At 40.9% G+C, this 20,384-nt stretch overlaps 1 protein-coding gene across 1 annotated transcript in view; it reads right to left on the bottom strand.

Moving 5' to 3' along the window:
- Nucleotides 1-1,411: 1,411 nt before the first annotated feature.
- Nucleotides 1,412-20,384, bottom strand: part of LOC122556055 (kininogen-like) — a 31,961-nt gene continuing 12,988 nt past the window's right edge. Inside the window, exons 4-7 of the mRNA XM_043702461.2 lie at nucleotides 14,675-14,832; nucleotides 13,668-13,781; nucleotides 6,273-6,356; nucleotides 1,412-2,948 (exon numbers count right to left, since the gene is read on the bottom strand). Coding sequence (XP_043558396.1) covers nucleotides 2,802-2,948; nucleotides 6,273-6,356; nucleotides 13,668-13,781; nucleotides 14,675-14,832 — 503 coding nt within the window. The 3' untranslated portion in view covers nucleotides 1,412-2,801. The remainder of the gene's footprint in view (nucleotides 2,949-6,272; nucleotides 6,357-13,667; nucleotides 13,782-14,674; nucleotides 14,833-20,384) is intronic.

Genomic DNA, 20,384 nt, shown 5'->3' with positions numbered 1-20,384 from the left:
TGTGAAAGAGCGTGTTCTTTCAAATTTTAGTTGCCGAGTGTCTCCATCTGACATCAGGGTACAATATAGAAATGAAAGCCTGAATACAATTAATTGGATTTAAGGAATGTTATGGCTGAAAATAATCTTAAAGCTCTTGCTGAATTTCTGTTCCTGCCCACACAAACAAAAATGTTTAAATGGATCACACTTAGATCCCACCGGCTCAACAGCTTCTACTGAGAAGAGAGAGCTGGTCAGTGCTGATGTACAGAAACTGTCCAGATGAAGGCTTTTGGTAACCTTAGTGAGACAATAGGGAGGAAATATCTCAGGAACATATGCTCAACTAAGGTATACAAAAACAAAATAGTGTAGATTCTAATAATCATAAATGAGCACAAAATAACTTGGATGAGTGCAGGAATCATCAGCTGAGAGCAATGGAGTTAATGTTTCAGACCATAATCTTTTTCCACAGCTGAAGGAAAATAGAAATGTAAGGGATATTGAAGGCAGGAGAAGAGTGTGATGGGCAGAAAGCACAGTGTAGAATGCTTGTGAGAGCGTGGAGAACAGGGGTGATTATGCAACAAAGAATTTCATGGTGCAACTACCAAAGTGTGTGGTATTGGATGCAGTAAATAAATATTGGAAATAAATAAATAAATGTTCTGTCCAAATGAGCTGTGAATTGTTGCATCAAAACCATCTGAATGCAACATTAGGACTGTCTATTGCTGCCTGTGGAGAACTCTGAGGAAAAGCATAAGTTGGAGACATTCTATAAGGACAGCAAAAAAAATGGTGTCCACAACTACCAGACCATCACTGTGGAAAAGGCCTTCCCACCCCACAGACTGCTTGTAGGAGCAAATTACTACAGACGTTGGAATCTGTACTGGAAACAAAACATGCTGGAGGTCAGGTAGCATCCATGGAGACAAAGAAAACTAACCCTTTGAATCTAGATGATGCTTCATCAGAGCTCTGTCAAGTGTTTAGCAGCTACAGTTGTGACCCTCTTGCATTCCCAGGTCTGGATAAGGGGCACCAATATGTTATACGGTAGGTAGTTGATGTTAATCTCATCCCAGTCCCAACAAAATCAGTTTGAGGTGAGTATATACTGTCTACCACACGTTTAGGTGCACTTCAGTGCAGGATTTTCTAAAGTTACTGCCATCTCCCTGCAGCTGACCATTTTCTAGGCTACCAGTCACCCATTTGAGAGATCTATAATTTATAAAAGTCTGGTCAGGCACAATTGGGCGATTCTTAGGGTGATTGAATACTTTAATTTTACAATGTTGTGAACCCAGTGATAGAAAGGCTGATTTGATTTGACTTAGCCTTAGTCATAATAATGTGAAAATTTGGTCCAATCTTAGACTGCCAAATGAACTAGGAATAAATGAAACAAAACCACAAGTTTATATTATCAATGATTCTCTTTATTTTACTTTGTGACTGATAAGCATTTCTGAAGTGGACTATAAGGTAGCACATTAACCTATTCGTTATACTGTGCAATGACACCTGTTGTTCCATTATTCTGCACTGTTCCACATTTTACAATATAATCATTTTCATCGCAGTCGTAATCCTGAAAGCGTGTCAAATCCATGATTATTTATGTGAAATTATTTTATGTATACACATGATGAGGTTTATGCAAATCAAAAGCAACTATGAGGAATTAATCAAATAAGCTAGAGGTATTTGCTATATTTTTGCCAGCACCCAAGCAACAAAGTCCAAACTTAACCTGATGGCATTGAGATGCTCATTATTCTTTTATTTTTCATTGTTTTAATTCTGGTAGAATTGAGGTTGAAGTTTGAACAGCTGCAAGCTTTAGAAAGAGAAGAAAACCAACATGAATATTGCTGTTGGTGGCTGGCCTGGAAGATAATGCAATTTAATTTCTAATCTAAGGAACACTGGACAATGTGACACCATATGTTGCCATGTCCAGGGCCGGCAGCTAGGTAGGGGTTGAGCTGCTCAGTCAAAGGAGTATTGATGTTAACCAGAAAACTACAAAGATTATTGATTTTGTTTTTTAAAAAAGAAGAGATAAGTAAATCAGTTTTAAATGGTTTTGCCAGATGCAGAATGATTTTAGAAGGATTGGCTGTTGCTTTTTTTCACTCTCTAGTTTTATATCAAGTTAAAGAATTGTTGAATGTTCTGAGAAATGAATCATAGTCTGTAAGAACTAAATACCTAGTATTGGAAGCATAATACTATTACTCACATTCTGTGGTGACTTTGAAATTAGGTACACAGTTACATGTTTGTGATTAGCTTATTTTCCAAGGATTACATGAAGGCTTAGCATCCATTGATTGAAATTGTTGTGTTTGAATTGACATTATATATCCTTTTGTTATCTTCTTAATTTATCCCTTAAATGTGACAGTCATTCTGCCTGACTGTAAGTAGGGATGTGACAGAATTGTTTAAATTATAGATATTAGTCAGATTACCTTGTTGTTTAGCTTTGTCCTACTAAAATAGAAATATTAATCGAGTAACTTTTGTTTACATTATAAACTTGGTCTCCAAGATCTATTATTAGTAAAAGTTTAATCAGGAACAATTTGGTAATTACTAGATCATTGAATATTTTAATTTCACCATGTTGTGAATCCAGCAATAGAAAGACAGATTTGGTTTGGCTCTTACCCTTAATCATAACAATGTGAGAATTTGGTCCAATCTCTGACTGCCAAAATGACAAGGAATAAATGAAACAAAGTCCAGTCAATCAAGGTTGGTTGCTTTCATGGTGTTTCGAAGACTCTGATAAGTATTGGTTAAATCTTTGGCAAGGGCTTCCATGTCTTTCCTGGGCATTTAGGAAATACCAGACGATCTGTGACTTGTTCCGTTTGTTCCTGTAGTAATTCTGAGACACCAAATGGCCCCCAACCCACGTATTGAAATGCATCAAACATTGGTGTCTATGAAGTAACAGATTTAAAGTTAATTAACTACCCTTGAAATCCATCAACAATTACAATAGGTTGCACACCATAGACAACTTGTACATTGTTCTCAGATGCTTGATAAATACTGTCAATAATAAAATATTTATCATTATTCCTGATGTGAAAAATTTATCTAAAGATTTGATGGCATTCATTATCAACCTTCAATGTGGAGGGAGGACTTCCTTTGTTGGCTATTTATAATGAAATTGTAAGCTCATCTGTGAACAATGGGTTTATAGTTAACATGCCTGGGTTAAAATGTTAGTCAAAGGTGGTTTGCATAATCCCCGGGTCCTTGAAAATTGAACACTAGCATCTCAATGATGCTGAAGTTAGTGGCAATGAGTTAACAAGAGGCCAAATATTAGTCAAAGACAACCCATCAGCAAGTGACTGCATATACTAAGGCAGAAGCTAAATGATTAATGGGCCTTGTTATTGAGGTCCAGCAAGCCTCACTTTATGGAGGAGTATGTTCAGCTGTTATCTGCAGGGTATGCCACCATGACTGCTCTGACAATTAAAAACCTCTTTCACCCCTTATACTGCCAATGGGTTTCACTTCCACTGATAAATCTATGCCCAGCCGCTGGTGGAATGTTGCAGACTATGGCTGATGGATACAGGAGGATCCAGGCTAGCAGAAAACCCAGGAACAATGACACACCAACTCAAAGGACGAGGAGCACTCAGCTCAGGCAGAGAGGATAGACTCATGGGCCACTCAGGATACATGAGGCGGATGGGTATTTTGGCTCTAACTCTATTTTTCCTGGACATGAATGAATGAATGTCAACACTGGCTCAGTGTATCGCAGGACACGGATGGAATGACAGCCAGATGCTTGAGTGGGACCTGAGGGATGCAAGGTCATCCTCTGTCTCTGGCTGCGAAAGTGTCAGCCACTTTGAGCTTCTATATTGCAGTTCCTTCCAGGAAGCAATGAATAGTCTGCTTCCACCTCTCAGTCATGTGCCCACAAATGTATCTGGTTCTTTAGAGGGACCAGGTGTCCTACCAGGCTGGTTACTGGGGAACAAGGGATACTCACTGTGACCAAAGCTGATTATACCATTGTGCAACTCCCTGATTGATTCAATATAGATACAATGTTGATCATGCTTTCACAAGGGCCTGGTGAAGTAAATAATAAGGCTGTTGAAGATGTGGGGATTATGCTAAATGGATTGACATTTCACTATCGTCCAGACAGAGTGTGCAACATAATCTTGGTTTTCTGTACTCTACACAATTGGAAGAAGCAGTGAGGGGGTGTACTGGATGCTGAGGAACTGGGGGAGAGGGAGCAATCTTTCAAGGAGGAGATTAGGACACCAGGAAGAAGAAGCTCTTCCTATCTATGACAGAGCTCAGCTATATTGGGGGTTAGATCAAAGCTAGGTGCAGCAGACCGTCTTGGAACGTCACTTGGCCATCAATGTCAGCATTTGTTTTAAATTGTGGAGATGACTTACTAACCCCATACTTTCTGTTTGCTTTTAGCAGCTACAAATGAAAGGTCATTTTTGAGTCTGTCCAATTGACCAGCTATATCTGATGTTCCCCTACTGGACCATGACAAGATGCAGGTCTCCAGTGGGTACGGGGACAGGGTAACAGTGACCTTGAAAGGGTTTTCAGATGAGATGTAGCCAAGATAAACTGTGTGAGCTGATGGTTAAACAGTGACTAGGGTGAGAGAATATCAGCCATGCAGGCTATGTGCCATAAGCAGCTTTACGAATGCTGTGAAGACCAATGATGGATTGCCATTGTTTGACAAGGTGCACAGTGGCTTTTTAAAGATGGCTCTAGAGGGATCCAGGGTTACTGGTTGTTCAGGGATAACCATACAGAGAAAGGTTAATCTGGGAACAGTGAGCAATAAGATTGATGAGAATCAGGCATGAGGACCACCATGAGGCAAGGAAGGTAATTAATGAAGCTCAAGCACAGATTTAACGTTTCAAGTACAATCTGACTCTTCTGCAGAAGTTTTCTCAAGTTCTGAAAAAGAGGTCATACCAGATTTTAAGCATCAACTATGTTTCTCTCTCCACAGATGCTGTCAGACCATTTGCGGTATTTAGCTTTTAGTTAATGAAGTGAAATTGAGTAAGAAGTCTCATTGGGATGGTAAGAAGCCTTCCAAAAAAAACTCAATACAACTTCCACTTAGCCAAAAACACACAAGATTTGCTCCAATAAGTTTCTTTAAACTTCAGACTTATTAGAATTGGAAGCAATTTGTTTCTAGATTAGAGTGGTGCTGGAAAAGCACAGCAGGTCAAGCAGCATCCAAGGAGCAGAAAAATTGATGTTTCGGGCAAAAGCTTTTGCCCAAAATGTCATTATTCCTACTCCTCGGATGCTGCCTAACCTGCTGTGCTTTTCCAGCATCACTCTAATCTAAACTCTGATCTCCAGCATCTGCAGTCCTCACTTTTGCCTAGCAATTTGTTTCTGACTAGCTGGCAATTAACTAGTAGTAATCAGCTTGTGAAAATAATTATAAATACAGAAGGCCCTCAAATATCCAAATATCAGATTATCCGAACGAGATCTCGAGGTCCCGATAGAAACATTATATCAAAGACGTGTTCCAATATTGATCACGCCTTTTGTTTACAGTGATTAAAAATGAACTCGGCTCACTGAAATGCTGCTGAGAATAGTCCTGTACTTTGGTGGGAGCCCAGGCACCGTCTCCAAATGACTTACCTCCCACCCTGTCTCTCTCCCCCCACACTCTCCCTGGAGTTCTACACAGGCTTGTTCCCTATACCCCCTTCCCCAGGTAATCTCTCCAACATTGTCCAGTACAGGGCAAAGGTGGAACCTGTCAAAAAGTTGCAGTCAAACGTTGTATGCGTGTGTGTATGTGGAGGGGGTGGGGGGAGTGGTGTTGGACGGGGTAGCACATGGGGGCAGAGCTGGATGGGGGGCAGGTGGGGGGTTGGTCTTGCATGGGGTTGGGGATGGTGTTGGACAAGCGGGCGGGTGGGAGGGGCGGTGTTGGACGGAGGGCGGGCAGGGGGGGAAGCGGCTCGCGCACAGTGTGGTGCTGCCTAGTCTCCTGAACAGGAATCAGACTTAACAGAGAACACCGAGCCCCAGAGGAAAGGCATTGAATCAATTAACCGAATAATCAATTATCCAAACAAAATAGTGCCCGCCCATCTCGTTCGGATAATCGAGGTTCTTCTGTAGATCATTTTCAAATGCTGGTTAAAAATCTAATTGATAATATATGGAGTTTAACACATTAGGGAAAGAATAAATTTTAAAATTACCGGAAATGGCTCATAGGTACAGGTTATATCCACCGCTGTGTAATTCATCCAAATCTGCGTTATTACTTCTGAGTGGCAGAACATCTATAACACAAAGCACATGATCATTTAACCTCAAAAAAGTAAAGATTTTAGGTTTCCCAGTTAATACATCTGTTATTTATGTTCAATGGGCAATTAGGAAGGCAAATGCAATGTTAGCATTCATTTGGAAAGAATTAGAGTGCAAGAGCAGAGATGCACTGCTGAGGCTGTACAAGACTCTGGTCAGACTGGATTTGGAATATTGTGAGCAGTTTTGGGTGTCATATATAAGGAAAGATATGTTGGCATTGGACAGGGTCCAGAGGAGGTTTACAAGAATGATCCCAGGGATGAAAGGCTTGTTATATGAGATGGGATTGAGGACTCTGGGTCTGCATTCAATGGAGTTTAGAAGGATGAAGGGGATTTGATTGAAACTTACTAATCACTGAGGCTTGGATAGAGTTAATGTGGAGAAGTGTCTCCTATGAGAGACTAGGATCCAAGGCACAGCCTCAGAATGAACAGGCGACCCTTTAGAACTGAGATGAGGAGGACCTTTTGGAAAACATTGCCACAGATTACTGTGGAGGCCAAGTCATTTAAGACAGAGATAGATATTTTCTTGATTAGTAAGGAGTTCAAGTATTACGGGGAGAAGACAGGGGAATGGGATTGAGAAACGTATCATTGAGAATGGTGGAGCAGACTTGGTGAGGCCAAATGGTCTAATTCTGTTCCCATATCTTATGGTCTTATGCTGTCTTAGTGAACTTGTTGATTTATAAAGCTTTAATAATTATTGAAATTGCAATTCCCCACATACTAGATGACAGTATTAACCTCCATAAAATTACTCCATTAAGTTTACCTGTGGATAAATTGCTATTACAAGACAAAAACTTACTACACTCATATGAAATTCTACTATGCACTACTTTCACAGAAGAAATGGCATTGCTTTTTTAACCCTTTCATACCAAGATAAAATGATTCAGTACGATAGCATGATGACCTTAGCTTCTACACTGAGAAAGTATGACTCATAATATTTATTACACCAGCAACAGTGTTATTTTTCAGTTTCAGTTATTTCCTATATCTCCCCGAATGGCACCCATGAAATTATCTGTACGGTGGAGGAAATCACAGCGTCAATAAGGAAATGAGGCTTGTCAACACGACCTTTATTCTGCTTCACCCACATCACTCACTTTCAATGTGAAAAGGCCATTAGTCACCCAATTACTGTTCCTCCCCAAAGTCTAATTACAGAGCCTTCTGCAACTAAGAGTCAGTTAGCTTTAGTCCCCGGGATAATAGTAAGATGGAAAATTATAGGCCAATTAGCCTAACCTCGGTTGTTGGTAAAATTCTAGAATCCATCATTAAGGATGAGGTTTCTAAATTCTTGGAATTGCAGGGTCGGATTAGAACAAGTCAGCATGGATTTAGTAAGGGGAGGTCGTGCCTGACAAACCTGTTGGAATTCTTTGAAGAGGTGACAAGTAGGTTAGACCAGGGAAACCCAGTAGATGTGAGGTAAAAACAATGACTGCAGATGCTGGAAACCAGATTCTGGATTAGTGGTGCTGGAAGAGCACAGCAGTTCAGGCAGCATCCAAGGAGCTTCAAAATCGACGTTTCAGAAGGGCTTTTGCCCGAAACGTAGATTTCGAAGCTCCTTGGATGCTGCTTGAACTGCTGTGCTCTTCCAGCACCACTAATCCAGAACCCAGTGGATGTGGTCTATCTAGACTTCCAAAAGGCCTTTGATAAGGTGCCACACAGGAGGCTGCTCAGCAAGGTGAGGGCCCATGGTGTTCGAGGTGAGCTACTGGTATGGATTGAGGATTGGCTGTCTGACAGAAGGCAGAGAGTTGGGATAAAAGGTTCTTTTTCGGAATGGCAGCCGGTGACAAGCGGTGTCCCGCAGGGTTCAGTGTTGGGGCCGCAGCTGTTCACGTTATAAATTAATGATCTGGATGAAGGGACTGGGGGCATTCTAGCGAAGTTTGCCGATGATACAAAGTTAGGTGGACAGGCAGTGAGGAAGTGGGTAGGCTGCAGAAGGATCTAGACAGTTTGGGAGAGTGGGTCCAGGAAATGGCGGATGGAATTCAATGTGAGCAAATGCGAGGTTTTGCACTTTGGAAAACCATTTCTAAATGGTGAGAAAATTCATAAAGCCAAAGTACAAAGGGATCTGGGAGTGCTAGTCGAGGATTCTCTAAAGGTAAACATGCAGGTTGAGTCCGTGATTAAGAAAGCGAATGCAATGTTGTCATTTATCTCAAGAGGGTTGGAATATAAAAGTACTGTTGTGCTACTGAGATTTTATAAAGCTCTGGTTAGGCCCCATTTGGAGTACTGTGTCCAGTTTTGGTCCCCACACCTCAGGAAGGACATACTGGCACTGGAGCGTGTCCAGCGGAGATTCACATGGATGATCCCTGGAATGGTAGGTCTAACATATGAGGAACGGCTGAGGATCCTGGGATTGTATTCATTGGAGTTTAGAAGATTAAGGGGAGATCTAATTGAAACTTACAAGATAATACATGGCTTGGAAAGAGTGGATGCTAGGAAATTGTTTCCATTAGGCGAGGAGATTAGGATTCAGCCTTAGAATTAGAGGGGGTAAATTCAGAACAGAAATGCAGAGACATTTCTTCAGCCAGAGAGTGGTGGGCCTGTGGAATTCATTGCCGCAGAGTGCAGTGGAGGCCGGGACGCTAAACATCTTCAAGGCAGAGATTGATAAATTCTTGATGTCGCAAGGAATTAAGGGCTACGGGGAGAATGCGGGTAAGTGGAGTTAAAATGCCCATCAGCCATGATTGAATGGCAGAGTGGACTCGATGGGCCGAATGGCCTTACTTCCACTCCTATGTCTTATGGTCTTATGGACCCACAAACCTTCCTTTTCAGATTGAACTATGTAAAGCCTATTCCAAGTTTTAAAAATAAATGTATTGACTCCAATATTCTTGGAAAAGGCAAGTTGAAAATGTATTCATAACATGTCATAATTGAGGTAAATTGAGTTCTCACTACAATGATTTTTGACAGGATATTTTTAGGAAAAGCTAAAAGACTCCTAACTTGGCTATCATTGACGAAGGAACAGAATTTAGGTGCACTAAAGTAGGTTGTCCATGGATAAAGTGATTTACTAAATTGAAAATATGGCAACTCAGATCTTACTAAGTTAGCTTTACCCAGAACTTGGAAGCTTTTATCAATTGACAGCTCAGCCATCTGATCTACCACTAAAGCAAAGCAAGAAATGATCATGTGTATCATGACTTCAAAAGCTTTAAAGCATTCAGATCTGTTAACACAGTTGTGCAATGGAATCCCAAGCCCACTAATGGATTCAGCTCAGCAGGAATTATGGGAAAGCAGTATTGTCAATCTCTTCCCTGAAAACGATTGTGTTGCCTAAACCAACTGTATGAAAAGTTCACCAATGGTTTCAGATGTTTGTTCTACCAGGGTTTTCTCGACATTAAGACTTGAAGATTTTTTTCTTGTATTAGGAATAAGAGAACAGTTGTTTCAGCCCAATAAAAATCCGCAGTATATTAAATATTGGAAACATGAAAGAGTTGTTTGATATTGATGTAGTTGGTCACAATTGGTGTGTGGTTCTTTCTTGGTTCAGCTGCCATTCTCTTGAGATCAGCTTCTTGTTCTCTGTCATGTGTCAGGTTCATCAACGGTGAATGCCTTCTTAGTTCGCATCTTTCCTCAAATTTTTAGGGCAAGGCATGCCTTCCTGCTCAGAGGGGATATTTTCTGGTAATGGGTGATATAAGTAATTTCGTTAGACGATGAGCTTCGTATCATTAGTGCTAGAGTTGGAACATCTGCTCAGAAATGAACAGGAAATTTGTGTGGGAGTGGAAGGATCTAGTCCTAATGATCCAAAAACATAGGCAGGAAAAAGAAGGAAGTTCCGCATTGCCAGTATGAGGAACTGGACATCAAATTGAGAAGCAGAATCTCAAAGATAGAACATAGAACATAGAACATTCCAGCACAGCACAGGCCCTTTGGCCCTTGATGTTGCGCCGCCCTGTCATACTAATCTGAAGCCCATCCCACCTACATTATTCCATGTACGTCCATTTGCCTGTCCAATGACGACTTAAATGCACTTAAACTTGGCGAATCTCCTACCGATGCAGGCAAAGCAATCCCTACTCTTACTCTGGATTATTAGCTGAGCCATTTACAGATGAGCATTGGGGAAAACAGAGAGAGAGTTTACAGAGAAAAAGCGTGGCCATGTTACTGGTGTGGGAGAAATGGGTTTGTGGAGACAGGCATCATTTCTGTGGAAAAACTCTTCTGTACAAATGGAACATCTGTGCCTGAACTATGACCTCGTGAATAGAGAGGATTTTAAACAGAATTGTGAAGGTAAGGGGTCAAACTTTGGAAGAAGTAGTAAATCAAGGAATAGAATCTTGGCTAAAGAACAATATATTAATATGAGAAATGCTAAACAGACCATATCAGGAATGGATAGTGTAAAAACCTCAAAATCAACCATAAGAAGACTAGAATTTACAAAGACAGTAAAAGGATTAAACAAAAGACTCTGTACCTGATGCATAGAGCACTTTACAAAAAAGGATGAACTGAGAGTACAAACAGGAATAAGTAAGTAGCTTTTGTTAACCATAACAGAGACATGCCCACAGGTTGACATGGACTGGAACCTGAATGCTGAAGGGACAGGAGATTGAGGAATGATGGAAAAGGTGGAGGGTGACTCCATTTGTGAATGATTGTATTAGTGCAACAGGGAGGATGATCCAAATTCAGAACACCAATATGTGAAAACAGCTGAGGTCAAAATGCAAAATGATAAAGCAAGAATACATTGGTGGAAATAATCTACAGGCCCCCTAACAATAAACAGACAGTAGGATGAGGCATAAAGGAAAAGTGAGAGCTTGTTGGAAAATAATAGTGATCACAATTGGAGATTTTAACCAACATATTGACAGCCTAGATGAGGAGGTCATAGAATATTCTCAGGATTGCTCCTTAGAACAGCAAGTTCTGGAGCTGATCAGAGAGCAGTTTATAATAGATCAGGAATCGTTTAATGAGAGAGGATTAATTAAGTGATCTCATAGTGAAGATGCCCTTGGAATAGCAGCTACCATTATTAATTGAAGTTTCAGCTTGAGGGAGAGAGGAGAGGGACCAAGACCTTTTAAAAATTTTAAATCAGGGCAGTTTCGAAGATATGAAAGATAACTGGCTAAACTGAATTGGCAAATTACATTGAAGCATAGGTTAATAGAGATGCAGTGGCAGAAATCAGAAATGTAGGGGATGTATACACAATTTGTAGAAGGTAATACGAAGTTTGGGAAACAAGTTTTAAAAGGCACTGAGATCCTGGGCTTTGAGGCAGATACAAAAGGAACAAAATTACAATAAGCCTTTTTTAAAACATAGCTGGAAATGTGTTGCTGGAAAAGCGCAGCAGGTCAGGCAGCATCCAGGGAACAGGAGAATCGACGTTTCGGGCATAAGCCCTTCTTCAGGATTCCTGAAGAAGGGCTTATGCCCGAAACGTCGATTCTCCTGTTCCCTGGATGCTGCCTGACCTGCTGCGCTTTTCCAGCAACACATTTCCAGCTCTGATCTCCAGCATCTGCAGACCTCACTTTCTCCTTTTTTAAAACATATTCAGACTCATGCAGAGATTGTTTCCATTTCTGAGCATTGTACTTTAGCAGGAAAGCCGGGCCCTTAAATAGGCTGTGGATAATATTTAAATGAATGTCAGAGATATAAGGGACATTGGTTAGAGGGATTGACTAGGTGCAGAATGTTCTCCATAGTAAAGGGACACTTAAGAGAAGAGTGGGAAGCATGTTCGAAAGGGGAGTAAATAAACAAAACTGTTCCTTTTGCAAAGAGGGTAGAGAACCAGAAGCACAGATTTAAGGTGATTGACAAGAGAAGATAAGGTAACATGAGAAAATGTTTTATGACGTAGCAAGTGATTATGATCTGGAATTCACTACTCAAAAGAGTAATGGAGGCAGATTCAAATGTGACTTTCAAAAGGGAATTGGTAAACACCTGAGGGAAGAACATTTTGTAGGATTACATAAAATGTGCAAGGGACCGGGAATATTTGATTTCATCAAATATTGAGTTCTCACATTCTTGTGCTACAATCTTTCCTCACTTATAAACATTAGATGGTGTAAGTATGTGTTTTTTGCTTGCCACAATCCAAGTGCTGCAGTCTGACCTGACACTGGGGGAAAACAAGGTGGAAGATAGTGATAATAAAGTGGAGGTGCTGGTATTGGACTGGCATGGACAAAGTTAAAAATCATACAACACTAGGTTATAATCCAACAGGTTTATTTGGAAGCACTAGCTTTTGGAGCGCTGCTCCTTCATCAGGTGGTTGTGGAGCATAAGATCATAAGACACAGAATTTATAGCAAATTTGCTCAAAAAATGCACAATCTGCAGGCAGTCAATCCATTAAATATTTTGTAAATTCCACTTTGGGAATAGAACCTGTCTGACTCAAAATTGGGATACAGCCAGACTCTAACCTCACACCTCTAATGCATTGTCTAAGCTGAGACAATACCTTTTGTTACGAAATCTTAATTTATTTCAAGACTATGACTTAAAAGAAGTTCTGAGATTTACATATTAATGAACTGAAACCTGCAACCCATTCTAAAAGATGAAAGACTTAACAACAATCCAAGTTTGTTTAATATATCATTTCAGTTACATAGCACTTACCTTTTGCTATAAATTCTGCGTCCTATGATCTTATGGTTCACAACCACCTGAAGAAGGAGCAGCACTCTGAAAGCCAGTCTTCCAAATAAACCTGTTGGACTATAGCCTGGTATTGTGTGATTTTTTTAAAAATGTTAATGAAGAGACAGCTTTACTCATTCTCAAACTCACTGATTGCAACTCACTCACAGACACTGCACTTATCTTTAAAGGCAGGATCAGCACATCAGGCATCAATGGCTCACAGGGTGGTAAGCATTACTCAAAGATTAATGAAGAACTGCCCAGTGTGTACTCAAAATAACCAGAGGAAAGGCCTGTTTAAAATTGGAACCTGGACTGTGGTTACAGCCATTTGGGCAGTGAGGTTAGGCAGGTTGTCATGGCTACTCTTTGGCCTTTCTCCCTTATTGAAGGATACCATGAACTGTGTCATGTTAACTACTGACAGTTGAAAAAAATTAAACCAAAGACAATTCTGATGTTTGAAACTGTCTTGCATGTGAGTGATCCGTGAGGTATTCATAAGGAGAAGTGAAGCAGGTTTAATGTTTAAAAGTTACTCACTTTTTCACCGTCAGCCTTTGCATCACAATTGGCAGCTCTAATATTGGAATCCTCCTTGCTGCATTCAGTTTCCTGAATTGTAAACTTCAATTCATACTTCATTCCAGCCACCACCTGTTTAAAAAAATAATTTTATTAATGCAAAATTTCAGTGCAATGTATCATTATTGTATATAATTATCATTAGAATGGCCCACATTTTGCCTCCACATTTATATTTTACTGGCTGTTTAAAAATACTGCAGAAAATGTGGAAGAAAACAATATGAGTTCAAAGGCAAATTTGACATAAAATCAACAGTTTGAGAAGGTGAGTATCTAGGCCTTTGAAACACCCAAATCATGTGAAGTTGAATTTTCTCAAGACAGCAAGCAGACAAAAAGTGGTAGTAGATCCCAGCACTTGAGATAATTTTACAATTTACTTTGGAGATGTAAAGGGGCTTAACTGAGCCAGACACCATGATTATAGTTTTGCAGATAGTGAGCTGGTGATGGCCAGGGCGCACAGACCTCATGTGTACCAGCAGATAGTCTGGAGCTCTACTTACAGATTAAATGCAAAATCTGTTAAATACTAAAAGACATTCATCCTATTACAAGCCTTTTTAACTGTTATTTATGCTACCTATACTTGGTGCTGCCTATAGCTTTGCGGATTCCACCAAGTATGCTGGGCTGGGGAAAAACATCAAAATATGTTAGTATTCTTAAGCACCTTGGCAACAGTTGGTAGTTTCTCAAAGATTTTCATATCAAAAAAGTTCAATTTATTATGAAGCTGATTTAATGGGCGCCAATGAAACTATTGAGTGGTTCCTTTTGTTTTACAGCAATGTAGAGTGTAAATTACATCATGTTCATGGTTAGACTCTACTCTGGATTGAGCTGGAGTCTCCTGCTTAGCTGGGAAATAGGAAGATCCAAAAGATGATCGGAATCAGATCTCTCAGAAAACAAAAAAAAACTACATTAATTGTTGACATTCTTGCGAAGAAAAGTCTAACCTGATAAGTGAACGTGAATACAATGTCATGCTGAAAGTAATTTGTATAGTTGCTCTCTGTGTTAAACTTTGCTACAGCAAGAGCAATTATTTCATTTAATTTGGGGTGGTCTAGCTGATGTCTTGGACATCCAGGACATGGAGGTCTTGGCCTATTCCCTATGGAAGAATGACACAAACAATTAGTATACAGCCAAACAGATAAAACTATTCATAATAGAGTCATAGAGATGTACAGCATGGAAACAGACCCTTCGGTCCAACCCATCCATGCCGATCAGATATCCCAACCCAATCTAGTCCCACCTGCCAGCCTTAAAATCATACAATGTTATTTAGTCCATCACCCCCATTATGATTTCCTGAAAGGACTTGTCACTTATTCTTATTTCTCTCTCCTTTCCCCATGACTTGCAAAGTGTTACTTTATAAAACTAATCAAATTTATTTCTAAATTCTATTATGGATTTGCTTCCACCCTTTTCTGAGGTAAGCTGTTCCATGTTCTAAATAAATTTGAAAACCAAAATATGTTCCAAACTATTCCCAGTGTTTGTAATATATCATCTATAGGTAACATGTTCCATTATTTCTGTTATATTTAGGGCTTTTAGTTTGGTTTAATTTGTAGAATTCTCCCTGCTCAAAGCATCTGAGCTTGGTTCATTCTCCACAATTTTAGCAAAAGGGATAGAATTTACATCAGTTTCCATAAATTATGAAGCACAATCTCAGAAAATCTGTTGGACCAACATAAAAGATTGGTGAATCCGAAGTGTGGTGAGACCCTAAAATATTAAGGTGTAACCCACTTCTGATGGAAGGATGGTGAAGCAGTTTGATTAGATCAGATTCCCTACAGTGTGGAAACAGGCCCTTCAGCCCAATCCTCCAAAGAGTAACCCACCCAGATCCATTTCCCTCTGACTAAAGCACCTAGCACTATGGGCAATTTAGCATGGCCAATTCACCTGACCTGCACATCATTGTGATTGTGGGAGTAAACTGGAGCACCCGGAGGAAACTTGCACAAACACAGACAGAATGTGCAAACTCCACAGACAGTTGCCCAAGGCTGGAATCGAGCCTGGGACCCTGGTGCTGTGAGGCAGCAGTGCTAATCACTGAGCCACTGTGCCACCCCAGAAGACAAACACTTTTTAATTAAAGAACTAAGAGACAGTTTCAGAATAAGTTATCCACTTAAGACAGACTGAGCAGGAATTTATTTTCTCACAGTATTGTGACTATTTTTATTTCTCCATCCCAGAGATTTGGGAGGCTATGCTATTAAAAGTATTCAAAACTGAGGTAGAACTATAGGGGAACCAACATTTTGAGAGAACAGGGAAGAAAGTGAAGTTAAAGTCTAGACCATATCAGCCATGAACTTATTGAATGGCAGAGCAAGCTTTGTAGAATCCCTACAGTGTGGAAACAGGCCCTTTAGCCTAAGACCAACCCTCTGAAGGGTAACCCACCCAGACCAATTTCCCTACCCTATATTTACCCCTGACTAATGCACCTAGCCTACACATCCCTGAACACTATAGCAATTTAGCATGGCCAATTCACTTAACCTGCACATCTTTGGATTTTGGGAGGAAACCAAAGCACCCAGAAGAAACCCATGCAGACATGAGGAGAATGTGCAAGCTCCACACAGACAGTCACCTGAGGCTAGAATCAAACCAAGGTCCTTGGAGCTGTGAGGCAGCAGTGCTAACCACTGAGCTACCGTGCTGCTTAAGGAGTCAAATGACCTATTTCAGCTTCTATTTGTTGTTTTGTCATAGGTTTCCTTACAAACAAACAAAATGGGAGATGAAATAGGTCACTCCGCCCCTCAAGCCTGCTGCACCATTCAATAAAATCATGGCAGATCTGCTTAAGGTCCAAATTACAAATTCCCAGCCATCTGATACTTTTGATTTCCTTAAAAGGCAAGAACTTGTCTCATGCTCCCATGAGGAGATTTAACAATTAATTTACCAGATCAACACTTTCCATCCCAACCTCAAATTCACCCGGTTCATCTCCGACACTTCCCTCCCCTTCCTGGACATCTCCTTCTTTGTCTTCAGTGACCAACTCCACACTGATATCTACTACAAACCCACCCTCTCCCATAGTTACCTTAACTACACCTCCTCCTCCCTGTAAAAACACAATCCCATGTTCTCAATTCCTCTGTCTGCAACAAATCTGTTCTTACTTCAAGGACCGTAATTTTCCCTGCCCTGTGATCAAAAAGCCCTCAATCACATATCCTCCATTTCTTGCAGCTCCAGTCTTGAAGCCCACCCCCCACAACCTCAATAAGGAAAGATTCCTTCTGGTCCTCACATTCCACCCGAGTAATCTTCAAATTCCACGCATCATCCTCTGTCATTTTCACCACCTATAGTCAGACCCCACCACCAAAAATATACTTCCCTCCCCACCCTTATCTGCATTCCATATGGATCGTTCCCTCCATGATTCCCTTGTAAGGTCCACACTCCCCATTAATCCCCTCCACACCTGGCATCTTCCCAAACCACCATAAGAGGTGTGAAACATGCACCCGCATCTCTTCCCTCAGCCCTGTCCAAAGCCTCAAAGAGATTTACTTGTACATCCTCCAACATAATTTATTTCATTTGGTGCTCTCGATGTGGTCTCCTGTAGATCAGAGAGACCGAGCACAAATCTACAGAATGGTTCAGGGAACATCTCTGGTCCTTATGCATCAAACAACCCCACCTTCCAGTGGCCATCCATTTCAACTCCTCCTTCCACTTCCTGAGGACATATCCATTCTGGGCCTCCTCCTCCTCCTACACAAGGCCACCTGCAAATTGGAGGAGGAACACCTCATCTTCCACCTCGGGAGACTACAACCATACTGTATGAATATTGAATTCATGAGTTTCTAAATCTCTTCTCCCCATACCCATCCCAGATCCAACCCTCCGACTCAGATCTACTCTCTTGACCTGACCTACCTGTCCATCTTCTTTCCCACCTATCTGCCCCACTCTTCCCACCGACCTATCATCGTCACTTCCTACCTTCATCCACCTATTGCCATCCCACCTACCTTTCCCCTAGTTCCACTCACTATGTATCTCTCAGTCCCCTTCCCCTGCCCCAGTCCTGAAGAAGGGTCAAGCCCAAAACGTTGCCTCGCCTGCTCTTTGGATGCTGCCTGACCTGTTGTGCTTTTTTACAGCACCACGCTTTATCAACTAAGAGTCTGTCAAACTCTACCTTAAAATTATTTCAATGAACCGACTTCTACAACATTCTGAAGTAAAGATTTCCAAAGACACACAGATGTTTGAGAGATAAATAAAGTTTCCCTCATCACTGTCCTAAAAGGGTGATCCCTAATCGTAAACCATGCCCCCTAGTTCTAGACTCAAGGAAACATCCTTCCCGCACCCACTATGTCAAGATCCATTCAGGATCTTAGAACCTTAAACAAATCACCATTGCTCTTCTGATCTCCCGAAGACCATTAGGCATAGGAGCAGAATTAGGCCATTTGATTCATCGAGTCTACTCTGCTACTCGATCATGATTCATATGTTTCTCAACCTCATCTTCCTGCCTTCTCCCCATAACCCTTGGTCCTCTTGATAATCAAGAACCTATCTATCTTTGTCGTAAATACACTCAATGTCTTGGCCTCCACACCATTCTCTGACTATGAGTTCCACAGATTAACTGCCTTCTGAAATTCCTTCCCATTTTAGTTCTAAAGGCTTGTCCCTTCACTCTGAGGCTGTGCCCTCGAATCCCAGTCTCTTCTACTAATGGAAACATTTTCTCCATGTCCGCTGTATTCAGACCTCTCAGAATTCTGTACATTTTAACCAGATCCCCCCTCATCCTTCTAAACTCCACAAAGTACAGATCCAGAATCCTCTACTGCTCCTCATATGACAAGCCCTTCATCCTCAGGATCAATCTTGTAAATTTCCTCTGTACTCCCTCCATCACTATCATATTCTTCCTTAGATATGGGACCCAGAACTAGTCACAATACTCCCAATGCCTTGTACTGTCTCTGCTCTTGTATTCTAGCCCTCTTGAAATGAATGCTGACATTGCATTTACCTCCCTGTCTGCCAACTGAACCTGCTTCTTAACCTTTTGAGAATCCTGAATAAGGACTCCTAAGCCCCTTTGTGTTTCAGATTTCCAAAGCCTTTCCCCATTTTCAAAATAATCTACACCTCTATTCTTCCTACCAAAGTGCACAACCTCACACGTTATATTTCAACTGCCCCTTCTTTACTCACGCTCCTCAGCTGTTCAAGTCCTCTGCAGCCTCCCCACTTCCCCAACACTTCCTGCCCATCCCCTTATCCTTGTGTTATCTGCAAACTTACAATGCCGTCAGTTACTTTATCCAGATTGTTAATGTATAATGTGAATAATTGTGGTCCCAACACTGATCCCTGTGGAACTCTACTACTGACTGAAAACAAACCAGATGGTCCAATTTTTCCTTATAAAACAAGCTGCTCATTATCAATTTCGTAAAACTCTTATGAACTATGCCCAATGTATTTACATTCTTAAATAAGGAGACCAAAACTATACACAATATTCAAGATGTGATCTCACTAATACTCTGTAACTAAAGCATTATGTCCTTACTCTTATTTTCACTTCCCTTCACAAAAAAGGCTAGCAATCCACAAATGTTCCTATTTGTTGCGATTTTTGAGAAGATTTGTAGCTCAGGTTGATGATAAGTATGTAAGTTAGCTCACTGAGCTTGAAGGTTTGTTTTCAGATGAAACTAACTTACATACGTTCCTATTTACCTTTGTGTCATTAATGTGCGTTGCCACCATGCCTTCAAACCCTTCATCTAAGTCATTGCATTAAATTGTAAAATGTTGAGGGTACAGCACAACCCTCTGCAGGTCCCCAATTATCCCAAGCTGCCAATTATGAATCTGACTCATATATGTACATACTCTCTGTTTTCTACCTGCCAGCCAGCCACCCAATCTTCTGTCTGTCATTGGTATGTTAGCCCCAGTGCCATGAGCTCCTACTTTGTGCAATAATGTTCAATGAAGATCTATGTCAAATACCTTCTGGAAATCACAGTGTAGTGCATTGATTGACTCCCATAATGCAGAGACTAGGAGAAGCGAGAACTGCAAATGCTGGAGATCAAAGTCGAAAAGTGTGGCACTGGAAAAGCACAGCAGATCAGGCAGCATCCAAGGGGCAGGAGAGTCGACATTTCAGGCATAAGACCTTCATCAATAATCCTGATGAAGGGCTTATGCCCGAAACATCGACTCTCCTAATCCTCGGATACTGCGTGAGTTGCTGTGCTTTCCAGCACCACACTTTTCAACTCCCATAATCCAGAGCTCATACAATTCCTTCAAAGATACTCATGCATGGCATCATATAAACACTTGTTTGAACAAACAATTATTGACGTTTGAGATGTAGCTCAATTCCCGACATGCTATTCCAGTGAGCCGTAACAGCTGGCCCATAGCTTCCGGTTTCCATTTGGACCCAGAGACTTAATAATCTGCAGCTCTGCCAGTTTGCCATTTATACCTTCCCTCGTGATTAGGATTTCATCAAGTTCCTCTTATTATACCTCATTGGGATGCCATGCTGGAAATCGAGCCCTGCTTTTTCCAGAGGAATCACAAATAATTTTTTTTTATAAACTATGTAATCAT

The sequence above is a fragment of the Chiloscyllium plagiosum genome, unplaced genomic scaffold (assembly GCF_037043375.1).
Source record: "Chiloscyllium plagiosum isolate Xiang-an unplaced genomic scaffold, Cpla_swu_hap1 HiC_scaffold_13, whole genome shotgun sequence".
Classification (NCBI taxonomy): domain Eukaryota; kingdom Metazoa; phylum Chordata; class Chondrichthyes; order Orectolobiformes; family Hemiscylliidae; genus Chiloscyllium; species Chiloscyllium plagiosum.
Note: the sequence above shows the minus strand (reverse complement) of the source record. Positions and strands in the feature narration are given on the sequence as shown.